Genomic DNA, 16,143 nt, shown 5'->3' on the forward strand with positions numbered 1-16,143 from the left:
GGACTATAGAGTCCATGGAATTCTCCAGGCCAGAATACTGGAGTGGGTAGCCTTTTCCTTCTCCAGGGGATCTTCCCAACCCAGGGATTGAACCCAGGTCTCCCACATTGCAGGCAGATTCTTTATCAGCTGAGCCACAAGGGAAGCCCTGATATTATCCTGGCTATGTGGTTTAGTCCCTAAGTAGTATCTGACTCTTGCGACCCCATGGACTGTAGCCTGTCAGGCTCCTCTGTCCATGAGATTCTCCAGGCTCAAGAATACTGGAGTGGGTTGCCATTTCCTTCTCCAGAGTATCTTCCCAACCCAGGAATTGAACCTGGATCTCCTCACTGCATGCAGACTCTTTACCAACTGAGCTATGAGGGAAGCCCCCTGACTAGGATAATAAGAGAATATATCTAGATCCAAGCAGAACAAGATCTAATGATTTCCATAATCATGTGGACAACTGATAATAGCTATATCTTGACCTATGGATAGATGGTGGCAAGCATGAAAGTGAGCACACAAAACTTCAGTTTTGAGGATCTTTGAAAAAAGATTTAGAGTAGGAAGATTAAGAGTGAGTTCTGACTTAGGGCAGGATGCTTTAGTAATATTCTTATATATAAGATGGGTAAAATCCTTCTAATATAAAATTGCTATTATACGGTAGAAGCTCATGAATGTTTAATCTGAGTTTTTCCATTCTAATTGGCAACAACAAAAATTAGGAGGAATTTCAGCAATCTAAAAAACTGAATAAATGCAAACACTCTATTTCTTAGAAGATTAAATACTGTAAATGTCAGTTCCTATCAAATTAACTTACAGTATGGTTATAAATTTAGTAAAAATGGTAAGAGAAAACTTTTTCGACATGAAAAAAACAAACAGGTAAGTATATAAGACAAGATTCTAAAAAAAAGAACAGGGGATTAGTGACAAAGATGGTGAGAAAAAGCTCTAATAAATATGAAAACAAAAATTACATTAGTTAAATGAGTGAACACAGAAAACTTCAATCGATATCCCAGAAAGTACATCCTATTATAAAGTAAAACATTCAATAATTTTAAAAAGAATCACTACAAATGAAATCCAATTCATGAGCTTGGATATAACAATTTAGAGAAAAAAAAACCCTATAGTTTCACCTCAGACTGTATGCTGCTGTAAATATATAAATATAAAACCAGAATATAACACAGAAATAAAAGTTTATTATTGATTAAAAATTCAGTTAAATTTTGAAGAGACAGAAGAGTTAACAAAGAAAAAACACTAAAATATCTAATTAAATAAAAATGAAAGTTTCTGTAAGTTAAACAAAAAAACCTCTAACTTGTCGACTAAAAAAGATGTACAACTTGAGAGCTGTGAGTTAAGTTTTATTTGGGGCAAAATGAGGACTGCAGCCCGGGAGGCAGCATCTCAGATAGCTCTGAGAGACTGCTCTAAAGCGGCAGTCAGGGAAAGACAATATATAAGGTTTTGGTGAAGGGGGAGTTCAATACCATGAAGCATTCAATTTAGAAAAGGTTTTTTGTTAGTCATGAGGGTCTGATGTCACCATGAAGGGATTTAGGGCTTCTCTAGATATGAGGAGATGCAAGGATTGAGATCTTAAAATCTGTCCTAAAAACATCCGACTATCTAAAGACCTGCCCCACCAGACTCCCTGGAGCACAGAGTGCCTCCCTCCACCCTGAACTCCCGCAGGGGTTGGTGAAGGTCAACAGCTATAGCAGCGTGGGGTTCAGTCTCTGTAGAGGCAGGTGGCAAAGGCCTTGTCATCGGCAATGCTCTTGGTAAGTGCCAATTTGTAGCTGACAAACCCAATAGCAGATATGCTAAGAAGTATATATATTTGGAAAAAAACTGCCCAAATGACAAAGTATCAGTATTATTTAATAGCACAAGTCTTATACAAATGGAAAAACAATGCTTGAACTGAGCAACTTAAACATGAGTTTATTATTTTGGTGCATTGAATATTTCTATAAATAAGTTTGGCAAGTTTGACCAATTCACTCATACTCACGAAAGGTAAAAATTCACAGTAGCACAAAAGATTCCAGGAAATACCTGGAGTATGTATAGCTGCTAACATACTCAACATAGGTCAATTTATACATCAAGAGTTAACTTTGCTCCTAATTTCAACATGGCTAATTCAATAAATTACCAAATAGCCTAAAACTCTTCCTGTCTTTGTTTCCATACATACTGCAAAAAGATAAAGCACCCAAAATAAGCAAGTCCTGAATAAATGGTAGTAGTAAGCACCAACAAATTAGTTAACTGCTAAATAATGGAATAAATGCAAAATACAGTCCTTTAGAAAAGATTTTTATTTTCTTGGCACAGACATAAAAATGACATTTGCCTACTGGACAGAGCAGGTGAAGACATATCAGAAATGCATTACATAACGTTCATAGACAGGATGACAGTGTCATGTTTCCTCAGTTATCTGTGAAACATATTAAATTATCACAGCATACTGGTTAAACTGACAAACTTCTCAGGTAAAAGAGGAAGACTGATCTGAATTAACTAAGAATCAGGGCACAGAACCATTCTCAATATGTGATATAATGGTACCTCATTCAACATCACACAGGAATGAAGTATTCTATTTAAATGTTTTTTAGTCAAACAACATTTATCCCTCTAAAGTCTAAAGCTATTAATATTATTTTAACAATCTTTGATAAAATAATGTGTAACATGCTTCTTAAGCTTTAAAATAGGCCATGCAGATTATAATAATGTTCTTCCATTAATATTCCTAATAAAAATATGAATTGCTTAATTTTCTAGTGTAATATGATATCCTAAAAATGTACTGGTGAGGTGGATATTTGCCCTACCATAGATAACGCAATATGGCTATGTTTTTAAAATTGTCAGCTTGTTATTATTTATTTATTAGGATTAATTTACTCATTTACTTATTTATTTATCACATTTAACCATCAGCCAGCCATTGCTTCTTGCCTTTTTTTAAAACAGATTTAATGTTGGTCTTTACTTTTCTTACCACTTTTAATATAGAAGTTTAATTACAACAGAACTATGTGAATCTTTGATAACTAATGGTTCTCCCTCTCAAGGAAGGTCATTTTTCTAACCGCACAGGTTAGAGAAGGTCAGACACTGAACAATGAAGAAGGAAGGAAAACTTGGAAATCAATGTATCGTTATGTAGAAGTCAATCTGCTTTAGGTTGGGAAACCAGAAAACCAAGCTAGTTAACACTAAAGTAGGGTTGAGCATGGGTATTCGGGATCTGAAACATTTTTATATTTTTACTACCCAGAAGTTTTAGCTTACTTGTTTTTCAATATTTTCACTCCTTCTTCATAGTTAAGGGAGTTGGGCATATGACTTCTAGTTGAGAAAAGTGTTATTGTACTACTATTTTAACTATAAATGTTATAACTGAATAATGAAATGGATTTTTGCAACTATTTTCTTTCACCTGAAAGTATAATGATCTAATTGTGCCTTATTGAGACAAAAAGAGATAATTTTAAAAAAATCATCTAGAAAATAAGTATTATTAAAAATGTCAAATCATACAAATGTTAAAAGTCTTTTTCCTTTTACAACTTCTCCAGATTTAAGCTATCTTAAAATCACATGGAAAACTATTCAAGTGACTTTATTGGATTCAAGATAACTGCTGAATTCATATCTCTCTTTTAAGCTTGTTCTCCATGCTAAACTTGTCAACAGTTTTCAGTTAACAGGAAACCAATATAATACACTTTTATATACAAACTAAAAATAGTTATTTTTAGAAAATTAATATAGTACCTTTTTCTTTAAAATTCTCATAAATATGTCTGAAGGTTTGCATTATGAAAATGTAAACCATCTCAAAGTAGGAAAGTGGAACTCAAGACTAATTTTATAAAATTTTTCTTAGAAAATAAATTTCTAATACTTTGTGATTTTTTCATATAACCTATGCATCATTAGCACAATTAAATATATGTTAAATATACTGTTGAAATTCATTGTATTAAAAACATATTACACTATCAGTGAAAAAAATAAAAGCACATTATAAACATCTGTGCTTGACTTACAAACATATATTGTAGGTGGACATTTCCATGATTCCATATTCATTTAGTATCTTCTGAATGCAATCTGGAAGGTGCTAGATATACTATTGGAGAAGGCAATGGCAACCTACTCCAGTACTCTTGCCTGGAAAATCCCATGGACGGAGGAGCCTGGTAGGCTGAGGTCCATGGGGTTGCGAACAGTCAGACACGACTGAGCGACTTCATTTTCACTTTTAACTTTCATGCATTGGAGAAGGAACTGGCAACCCACTCCAGTGTTCTTAACTGGAGAATCCCGGGGACGGGGGAGCCTGGTGGGCTGACGTCTATGGGGTCATACAGAGTCGGACATGACTGAAGCGACTTAGCAGCAGCAAATATACTATTAGTAAAAGATTGAGAAGATTAATTAACCACAGCTTATTTAGTATATATTGTTACTGAAGAAAATATATACCACCATTTAAAGATACTTTTCCATTTCTTTCATTATTACATTCTCATATTTCATTTCACTTATGTACAAAAAGAATATTACATGATTTTTCTTTTTCAAGCTCTAGCTTTCAAATTTATTTATTCTAGACATCTAAGGAATACTTCTTGAATTCAAAAGACAAACATTCCATTGGTAGTGATAATTTTTTTTCTTACTCAAATCAAAAACTACATTAGCAAAACCAATGCTTTATAGTCTTACCTATTAGGGCATCAATATTATATGAATGAGATTTAAAAAGTGACTCTAGCGTGTGCATATAAAACATTTACATTACCTTATAACTGCATTCAATAATACAACTGATTGCATACTTAAGAAATATGCATGAGTCAACTATAAGTCATAGAGTGTTTCAAGAACAGCAGCAATTGACCAGGCTTGTGTTTCACAGCTGAAAGGACAGTATTGGCCATTTTCGTTGGTCAGCTCTGGAAGTCCTTTCCAAGGGGATCTGAAAGAAAGAAGAGCCATTTTATGAGATATAATCAAACATATATCTTGTTGGATTAATAAAATAGGCAATACAGTTGGTGATTTTGCCTTATCTTTTAGAAAACAATCATATGTACCCATTTACTACAAAATAAAACAGGCTATACTAAAGATTATGTGTAAAGAATTTAGACTGAAATTATTCTTTGACATTCAATCTTTAGGATTTAAGACTTTCAATTACAAAGGAGTCCCTTTAAGCACCGAAAACAGGAAACTACCATTACAAGTAATGTAAGTATAGAGATGAACATCCTCTCAGGCCTAATTTTATTTCTTTTAGAGTAAGTTTATGAGGCTTAAATTGTAATTATATGAATGTATTATGTTTGATCCTGACAAAATTATAAAACAAATACGAAATGATGAAGAAGGAAAAAATGATTAGGCAATGATGATTAGGGAAAAAATGTCAATTAAAAACAATCCAAATTTCTATACAAATTTCTCATTTTCTTGAATAATAGTACAGTTGATATTTATTGTATATTTACTATGTTCTAATACTAGTGCTTTATGTACATCATCTCAGTTAATACTCACGGCAACCCTGTGACGTAGGTATCACTACTATTCTTCTAGAATAGAAACACATGGAACTTCAAGGAGAAGTAGGCAAATCCATAATTGTAAAATAAAATGTCACCTTTCTAGGTAACTCACAGAACAAGTAGACAGAAAATCTGTAAGTATTTTGTACAACACTAGCCTGCAAAGCAGGAGACTGGAGTTTGATCATTGGGTCAGGAAGATCCCCTGGAGAAGGAAATGGCAACCCACTCCAGTATTCCCACCTGGAAAATTCCATGGACAGAGGAGCCCTGAAGGCTATAGTCCATGGGATCACAGAGTCAGACACAGCTGAGTGACTAATGCTCATCAACCTAGGTGACATTTTACGAACACCCCATTCAATGTCGTGGCTTCCCTTGGAGCTCAGTTGGTGAAGATTGCCTGCAACACAGGAGACCTGGGTTCAATCTGTGGGTTAGGAAGATCCCCTGGAGAAGGAAATGGCAATCCGCTACAGTATTCTTGCCTGGAGAATCCCATGGACAGAGGAGCCTGGCAGGGCTACAGTTCATGGGGTTGCAAGAGTCGGACATGACTTAGTGACTAAACCACGCCACCATCTAATGATAACAGAAGGCACACTTTTTTACTTGCAGTTTAGTAACCTAGTTAGAACATATTTTGAATTATAAAATAAGTATCAATAAGTTTAGAAAGATTAGTCATATAAAATACATTTTTTGACCACAACAGGATTAACTTTGAAATCAGTTATAGAAACATCTTTGGAAAATTCCTAAATATCTGAAAACTAAGTAACACCTTTATAAATAACCTATGAGTCAAAGAAGAAGCTAAAGGGAAAAACAAAGTATTTTCAACTGAATTGAAAAAACAGCACATCAAATTTTGGGGTATTGTTAATTTAGTACATAGAAGGAAATTTAGCACTAAGTACCTAAACTAGAAAAGAAGAAAAGTCTTTAAATCAATGACCTAAACTTACACCTTGAAAAAAACAGAAAAAGACAAATAAACCTAAAGTAAGTAGAAGAGAATAATAAAAATTAGCATAGAAATCAATGAAATAAAAACTGAATAATATGAAAAAAATATTGACGAACTCAAAAGCTGGTTCTTTAAGAAGACCAATAAAATTGATAAGCTTCTAGTCAGGCAGATCAGGAAAAAAAGGAAAATACAACTTATCAACATCAAAAGTGAGAATACTGACATTATTACAGATTCTATAGGAAATTGAAAAATTAATAATGTACTTTAGCTGAAACCATTTCTTGATTTGTGACAAGTGTTTTTGATCTATCTTTTCATTTAATCTTGACAATAAGTAATGAGATATTATTATTCCCATTTTATAGATGAAGAAATTTATTTCAGAGACATTAAGTGACTTGCTGAAAGTCACACATGAAAATCAGCAGCAAGGACAGAATTTGAATCCAAAGCTCATAGTTAAAGCTAATGGTAATAAAATAGCTATAGGAAACAGTAAGAAATAAAAATGGAAAGGCAGCTGGAGAAAAAATTGTGGAAACTAAGGAATTTGGATTTCAATCTGTAACCAGTGGGGAACTGCTAAAGATTTTTAAACATAAGATTAAAATTGTTGAGAGGTACATGTCAACAAGATTGAGCTTGTTTGGAGTGATATGACAAAATAGAGAGAGAAGAGTGGGAGTATGGAGGCTAATTGCCTAGTCCAGAGAAAAGATTATGAGTTACAGACTAGGCACTGGCCAAAGAAAGGAAGATGGTGGGTTATTAAAAGGAAGAGAGCTAGAATCAAGTCTTGACAACTATCTGGATGTTCTGGAGAGGTAATGAAGTATACTTAAAAAGTACCTGGGGTGTCTGAGCTTGCAGACCACGAATAATGGTAATACTGTAACAAAGATGGGAAGCATAGGGAAAAAAAAAAACTGTGAGAGAAAATGAGTGATGGCCGAAGGACATCCAAGATAAGAAGTTTATTAAGTAGTTGAAAAGTAGAGGAGAAGTTTATGAAAGTTCAAAATTATCTGAAGAGTGAAGATGTGAGACTAGGTGAAATAACAGAAGACAAGGTAGACAGGAAAGATCAAGGATAGATTGTTTTGGAGAACGAATGTGTTTTTAGGTTCCAGAAAGCAAAGCCAGAAAAACAGCAAATAGAGCCAATCGTGTAGTGGTGAAGGGCACAGTCCGTGAAACCACATTGCCTGGAGTTTAGTAAGAGTTCTACCAAATTACTTGCCATTTAACTGTGTATAAATTACTTAACTTTCTAAGCTTACATTATAAAATGGAGATAGTAGCTCATATCTGAATTAGTATCTTGTCCATGTTACACGTACTAATAATTTAATCCTCAAAACAACACCAGCACATACCTTAAATAGATGAGGAAACAGAGGCTTAGAGAAGTTAAATAACTTGCCCAGAGCCACGCAGCTACTAAGGGAAGATGTGATGATTGGAAAACAATAATAGTGGCTATCTTATATAGCTTTTTGGATGAAATGAGTAATGTTATATGAATGCATTTAGAACAATGTCTGAAGATACTAAGTACTCAAATATTATTTGCTATTATTATAATTGTTACTGTTACTAGGTTAACAAGGGAAATTTAATGCTATGGCTAGCATAGGTTTTTCATGAAAAGAGGAAAGCAGCGATATAGCCAGTCAAAGAAGAGACCTGAGAGGAAGTCACAGGATCTGGGAACCAGAAAGGATCTTCTTGAGTGGCTTCACCAGACTGGTGAGAGCAAAACAAAAGCCAGCTTGCATGTGGTGACGACTGAGCTGGTGTCAGAAAGCAAACAAACAAACAATAAACTAACTGTATAGAAAATGTGGATCCTGAAAAGAAAATAGAATGATAAAACAAAGCTTGAGGTAGGAACAGTATGAAGGGACTTTATTTTAGGGTAGGCTGTCAGGTATCTTCATAGCTTAGGAAGGAAGAATCGAGTGGAATACCAAGTAAGGATAATCATTTGACAAGGATGTGGAACAGATAGGAAGGATGGGATTATAGGCAAAAGTAGAAAAATCAACTCTTCAGTGCAACATATTCTTACTCTTCATGGAAAAAAGGGAAGAAAGAAAAGTAATGCAAATATTGAAAAATATTGTGGTGCAATAAAGGTCAGAACATAAGAATGTGTACATTACAAAGACTTCAGACTTAATCTCTAGATGAGGTAGAAGTGTGACAGGACTAAGGTTTCTGTGACTGCTGCTGCTGCTGCTGCTGCTATGTCACTTTAGTCGTGTCTGACTCTGTGAGACCCCATAGACGGCAGCCCACCAGGCTCCCCCATCCCTGGGATTCTCCAGGCAAGAACACTGGAGTGGGTTGCCATTTCCTTCTCCAATGCATAAAAGTGAAAAGTCAAAGTGAAGTTGCTCAGTCGTGTCTGACTCTTCGTGACCCCATGGACCTCAGCCTACCAGGCTCCTCCGTCCATGGAATTTTCCAGGCAAGAGTACTGGAATGGGTTGCCATTGCCTTCTCCATTTCTGTGACTGTATTTAAGCTAATGAAAATAGCTTTGAAAAAAATTTTTTGACAACATTCATGGTGATAGATGGAAGCCCCATGTGTTCCTGTAGGAGATAAAATCTATGTTGCTCATGCATATTATAAATATGATATATGTATCATATAAGGTGTACATATATCTAGGTTTAATCTAGAATTTGTAAAATTAAGATAGATTTTGACAGAGTTATATCATCTTAAAAAGGCAGGTAACTCCAATACAATTTATCTGCTAATAGTTCAGACAATGGAGAAGGCAATGGCACCCTACTCCAGTGTTCTTGCCTGGAAAATCCCATGGACGGAGGAGCCTGGAAGGCTACAGTCCATGGGGTCACTGAGGGTCGGACAGGACTGAGCGACTTCACTTTCAGTTTTCACTTTCATGCATTGGAGAAGGAAATGGCAACCCACTCCAGTGTTCTTGCCTGGAGAATCCCAGGGACGGGGGAGCCTGGTGGGCTGCCGTCTATGGGGTCGCACAGAGTTGGACACGACTGAAGCGACTTTGTAGCAGCAGCAGCAGTTCAGACAAAGGACATGACAAATGGGTTTGAAACACTCAAAACACCAACACTGATATTTTAATTATAATACTATAAAACCATTTATTAAAATATTTATCAATATATGTTTAAATAGGTGAACTCTAAAGGCCAGGCCTGAGACCTTTAGTTTCTGTATATATCCCGTGCTAACCATATCAAAAAATATTAGATAAATTTTAAAAATCAAAGGCTTTTCCCCCTCATACAAATCATGCTCTATCAAGTGTTTAAACAACAATCTAAAATAATTAAAATAAGGTGAAAATTACATAGAACTTGTGTTAAACAGTAAAGCTTTCAAATTTCATTGTGATACATAGAATATACAGAAATGAAATCTATGGAAATACCATTTACTTAATAGCTAATAAACTGACTAAACACTAAATTCAGTTCAGTTCCTCAGTCGTGTCTCACTCTTTGCAACCCCATGGACTGCAGCTAGCCAGGCCTCCCTGTCTATAACCAACTCCTAGAGTTTACTCAAACACATGTCCATTGAGTCAATGATGCCATCCAACCATCTCATCCTCTGTCATCCCCTTCTCCTCCCTCCTTCAATCTTTCCCAGCATCAGGGTCTTTTCCAGTGACTCAGTTCTTCGCATCAGGTGGCCAAAGTATTGGAGTTTCAGCTTCAACATCAGTCCTTCAAATGAATATTCAGGACTGGTTTCCTTTAGGATGGACTGGTTGGATCTCCTTGCAGTGCAAGGGACTCCCAAGTCTTCTCTAAAACCACAGTTCAAAAGCATCAATTCTTTGGGGCTCAGCTTTCTTTATAGTCCAACTCTCACATCCATAATGACTACAGGAAAAACAATAGCCTTGACTAGAAGGACCTTTGTTGGCAAAGTAATGTCTGCTTTTTAATATGCTGTCTAGGTTGGATATAACTTTCCTTCCAAGGAGCAAGCATCTTTTAATTTCATGGCTCCAACCACCATCTGCAGTGCTTTTGGAGCCCCCAAAAATAAAGTCTGACACTGTTTCCACTGTCTCCCCATCTATTTCCCATGAAGTGATGGGACCACATGCCATGATCTTCGTTTTCTGAATCTTGAGCTTTAAGCCAACTTTTTCACTCTCCTCTTTCACTTTCATCAAGAGGCTCTTTAGGTCTTCTTCACTTCCTGCCATAAGGGTGGTGTCATTTGCATATCTGAAGTTATTGATATTTCTCCCGGCAATCTTGATTCCAGCTTGTGCTTTATCCAGTCCAGTGTTTCTCATGATGTACTCTGCATCCAAGTTAAATAAGCAGGGTGACAATATACAGCCTTGATGGACTCCTTTCATGATTTGGAACCAGTCTGCTGTTCCATGTCCAGTTCTAACTGTTGCTTCCTGACCCTCATAAAGATTTTTCAAGAGGCAGGTCAGGTGGTCTGGTATTCCCACCTCTTTAAGAATTTTCCATAGTTTGTTGTGATCCACACAGTCAAAGGCTTTGGCATAGTCATTAAAGCAGAAGTAGATGTTTTTCTGGAATTCTCTTGCTTTTTCGATTATCCAACAGATGTTGGCAATTTGATCCCTCGTTCCTCTGCCTTTTCTAAAACCAGCTTGAACATCTGGAATTTCATGGTTCATGTCCTGTTGAAGCCTGGCTTGGAGAATTTTGAGCATTACTTTACTAGCGTGTGAGATGAATGCAATTGTGTGGTAGTTTGAGCATTCTTTGGCATTGCCTTTCTTTGGGATTGGAATGAAAACTGACCTTTTCCAGTCCTGAAGCCACTGCTGAGTTTTCCAAATTTGCTGACATATTGAGTGCAGCACTTTCACAGCATCATCTTTCAGGATTTGAAAGAGCTCAACTGGAATTGCATCACCTTCACTAGCTTTGTTTTTAGTGATGCTTTCTAAGGCCCACTTCACTTCACATTCCAGGATGTCTGGCTCTAGGTGATTGATCATACAATTGTGATTATCTGGGTTTGAAGATCTTTTTTGTACAGTTCTTCTGTGTATCCTTGCCACCTCTTCTTAATATCTTCTGCTTCTGTTAGGTCCATACCATTTCTGTCCTTTATTGTGCGTATCTTTTCATGAAATGTTCCTTTGGTATCTCTAATTTTCTTGAAAAGATCTCCTCTATTTCTTTGTACTGATCACTGAGGAAGGCTTTCTTATCTCTCCTTGCTGTTCTTTAGAACTCTGCATTCAAATGGGTATATCTTTCCTTTTCTCCTTTGCTTTTCGCTTCTCTTTTTTTCACAGCTATTTGTAAGGCCTCCTCAAACAGCCTTTTTGCTTTTTTGCATTTCTTTTTCTTGGAGATGGTCTTGATCCCTTTCTCCTGTACAATGTCATGAACCTCTGTCCATAGTTCTTTAGGCACTCTGTCTATCAGAGCTAATCCCTTGAATCTATTTGTCACTTCCACTGTATAATCGTAAGGGATTTGAATTAGGTCATACCTGAATGGTCTAGTCGTTTTCCTTACTTTCTTCAATTTAAGTTTAAACACTATATACTAGTTTCAGAAATTACATGCTCTGATGACTTACCTCTCAAGATGAACATAATGTCGAGAAAGAACATTTTTAACCAAGAATATAGTTTTTGCAGTAGTCTCTGGACCCATCAATCTGGAAAAGTACAATTTTGCACGAAGAAAATACCCAACAGGCCACAGCCACTCCTGAAAAATTTAAAAGTGAAGAGAAAAGAGCTGTGAATATCTAAAATTCTTTGAAAAATAACAAATTGAAAACTCAAAGAAATAAAAAGAAATTCTTACAGGTCCTTGGTGATAATTGAAACCTTTAGCAAGATTATAGTTGTCATTGTCTAAGGCATTGTCATAAGTTCCACAGTAAACCATATCACTGCAAAATGATTGAAATTTAGGTTAAAAAAAATCAGACATTATATAAAAAGCATTAGAAAAATTTCCTAATAGAAAAGGTAAGAAATAATAAAATTATTTTATCTTCCAGTCTATAGACTAAAGCTCATCATCCACCTAACCCTAAATTAGTATATACTGAGTTCAGAATGTGTTAGGGGATGATTAACAAATGCTTAATACCTAATACAAAAAATATAAAATATTCACATATCTTGCTTCCAAAGAGACACTAAATATTGGTTAAAGTTAATTATTTCACTTGTGCTTAGCCACTTAGTTGTAGTCGACTCTTTGGGATCCCATGGACTGTAGCCTGCCAGGCTCCTCTGTCTATGGAATTCTCCAGGCAAGAATACTGGAATGGGTAACCATTCCCTTCTCCAGCGTTATCTTGTCGACCCAGGGATTAAACTTGGGTTTCCTGCATTGCAGGCAGATTCCTTACTGTCTCAGCCACAAGGGAAGCCCCTAATATACTTATAACAATTAAAATATACACACAATAATTTGAATTAGTAAATATTAATGATAAGGTTTTACTAATTATTATATATTAGAAAGGCTGTTTTTTAAACTTCTCCATTAAGTTATTTTAAAATTAAGTAAAATTGGTAGACTGCCAGATTATAAATAGCAACTGAATATAATTACACATTTTTACAAACTAAACAAAGTTACAAACACTGCAATATTTAATACAAGATAGTTATCTATACTCTCTTTAATTAAATTATTGCTTTTTTTCTTTTAGTAAGATAGATAGACCTTATCACATGTTTTTTCTGTGGGTTTTAGTTCTGACCAGTGGTTCTTACAACCTCAGAAAACATTGAGAATACTTTAGAATGCAGATAAGTTCACACATATAAAATTTTGCATCTCAAGAGAGAAATGAGTAAACAATACGTTAGGAAAAATCTACAAAGGTAAGGCTACAACAAAATGGGGATCTCTCACATATGAAACAGAAAGCAAATGATGATGGGAATCAAATTTTAAAGTAAAACAGTAGAAGAAAAATAGAAACATCATTATGAACTCAAGAAAAAATAAAAATTGGAAGAGAAAAGAAATGCAAAATGAGATAAACGTTTAATCATAAAAACAAAATTATTTATTGGCTTAAATAAAAACAGTGATAATGTTTAGAGAAAATGGAAAGGGTTCAGGGTGAGATAACGACACAGTTAAATCTGTCATCAAAAGAAGTGATGTGATCTGTCATCACAAGAAGTAAGAAAATAACATCTAATATTTAAAGGAATCAAGAAATAGCTACAAAAACATACTATTTAGAATTATAGGAGGAACTACTAGGAGTAACAACTTCTAAAATAAATATTGTCTCTGAGGAAACCATACATCTATGCTTCTGATATTTATAATAATCATATATGACTTTTATGATCAGAAAAAAATAGGCATTAGAAAATATTCATATGACATCTTAGTTTTAAAAAGTTAAAATTCTTTTATTGATTATTGAATTTAGGACAAGCCTACTTTGAACACTGATGATTATTGAAGATGTTGTTGCTGTTTAGTTGTTAAGTCGTTTCTGACTCTTTGCGACCCCATGGACTGTAGCCCCCTAGGCTCCTCTGTCCATGGGATTCTCCAACCAAGAATACTGGAGTGGGTTGGTGTCCTTCTCCAGGGGATCTTCCTAAACCAGGGATCGGGGCTCACATCTCCTGCACTGGCAGGTGGGTTGTTTACCACTGAGCTAGTAGGGGAGCCCCTTAATGAAGATATAGAAGGTATTTTTAAAAATTCAGTTTGAATGCAACTTTAATTGATAAGCAAAAAAAATTATGATGTGATGAAATAAAATATCAACACCATTCTTAACACCCATATTTTGACTTACTCTGAATTCACAGTTTTCATGCCAATACTAATATAATTTAATATAAATATACATTAAATATAATATGAACTACATTCTTAATACTTATAACTTACTCTGGATCCAAAGTTTTCATGCCAAGAGGACCAAGCAATTTTTTTTCTGCAATCTCCAAGGCCTTCCATGCTTTTTGGGTAGTAAAGAGCTCAGGGGCCTAATAAATGTTAAAAACAAATATACAAACTTTTTGAGATCACAGAAGAATTAGTGTCTACCCACATTAGAAAAAAAAACCTATAAACTTGGAAAATAATGAAAACTTTAAAAATACAGTGCTGGTCCAGAAGATCAAGTGTAGATGTCTAATCAGAACTAATTCTATCAGGATGACTTGGAAGCACTGATCTTGGCCTTAGAGGCTAGGAAAGCTGTTTGGGGTGATTGTTTCCTTGTGTCACTTTAAGAAAGTTTACTAGTTCCAAAAGGAAGTTGCCATAGAGCCAATGAAGGCAGAACATAAGATTTACATTATCTTCCTTTAAGTTCACCTGGAACTCATTTTTCGCTTTTAGTGTCATAATGAAACACAGAAGGATATGCACTGGAATAGCATGAGCACATTTACTTGTGATATAGAGGAGAGAAAGATGACTAAGTGATTAAAAATCCACATTAAATTTAAATGTTAAATAAAATCAATGTACACTGAACCAAAGCTACCTTTATGTACTTTTGTATTTTTATTCTACTATAATTAATAATACAATATTTAATACTCTTTTTGACAAGGTGGCACCATCTGGACACAGATGTTGAACACATACCTTCTTTGTTTCACTGTACTTTATTTTTAGACTAAAGTATAGATAAAAAAGGAGAGTCGAGCATTCTTGAGTAGACAGAACTAATTAGAACAATACAGCAACAGCAAAAAGCAGAATGTGAATTGAAGCTACTCATATTAGTTCATTAATCCAGATGTTTCCTACTAGTGAGCTGAGGCATGGCACAGGTGTGCTGAGAAACAGACGCCCTCAGCTTTCCCCACAGCTGGGTGGGGTCTGGGGCTCAATGAAGTGGGTGGATCTGGCAGCAACCTAATCCATTTCACCCAGTGTGCTGTACAAATTTTGTACACATTTTCCTTTTTTTAAAAATCATCATTTCCTATGTGTTATGACGTAAAAACATTGAGAAGAACTTCATTAGTCATAACCCATTATTTTCTATTTTTTGACATCAAATGTGATAGTTAAGGGTGTTATGCTTTATTCTTTAGAAAAGACCATATGGTCTATGACCATACCACTCTGAATGTGCCTGATCTCCTCTGATCTTGGAAGCTAAGTAGGGTTGGGCCTGGTCAGTACTTGGATGTGAGGAAAGACCATATAAAACTAGCTAGTAAATAACTCACTTTTTAACAATTCAACGAATTTGAGAACAAATGAGAATAAAGAACTAAATAAACCCTATCATAACATTTTTGAACTTTGAAAAGAACAAAGCAAATTACTCACCACAACCATTGCTATGGTAAAATTTGGCCTGAGCTGGTAGTCACACCAAGGGCTTGATGCTCCATAGCTATCTTTGTATATGCCCCGCTTGTGCACCAGATTAGGATGCTTTTCATTGACATCTGAAGGGTCTTCTGACACATAAAATAACTTTTCAAAGTTCTCTTGTATTTTTCTGTTCCATTCATCATATGAGACTCTCACAGACTTTCCTGAAACATTAAAAAGACCTGGTAGTGTTAAGCATTCA

At 35.2% G+C, this 16,143-nt stretch overlaps 1 protein-coding gene across 6 annotated transcripts in view; it reads right to left on the reverse strand.

Moving 5' to 3' along the window:
- Positions 1-2,011: 2,011 nt before the first annotated feature.
- Positions 2,012-16,143, reverse strand: part of AGL (amylo-alpha-1, 6-glucosidase, 4-alpha-glucanotransferase) — an 81,959-nt gene continuing 67,827 nt past the window's right edge. For all 6 annotated transcript variants that reach the window (XM_068966389.1, XM_068966390.1, XM_068966388.1 and 3 more), the window contains 5 exons: positions 15,894-16,105; positions 14,490-14,587; positions 12,414-12,501; positions 12,181-12,314; positions 2,012-5,017 (listed from right to left, as the gene is read on the reverse strand). In XM_068966389.1, the coding sequence (XP_068822490.1) occupies positions 4,900-5,017; positions 12,181-12,314; positions 12,414-12,501; positions 14,490-14,587; positions 15,894-16,105 (650 nt within the window). In that variant the 3' untranslated portion in view covers positions 2,012-4,899. The remainder of the gene's footprint in view (positions 5,018-12,180; positions 12,315-12,413; positions 12,502-14,489; positions 14,588-15,893; positions 16,106-16,143) is intronic.

This window comes from Capricornis sumatraensis, chromosome 2 (assembly GCF_032405125.1).
Source record: "Capricornis sumatraensis isolate serow.1 chromosome 2, serow.2, whole genome shotgun sequence".
NCBI lineage: Eukaryota > Metazoa > Chordata > Mammalia > Artiodactyla > Bovidae > Capricornis > Capricornis sumatraensis.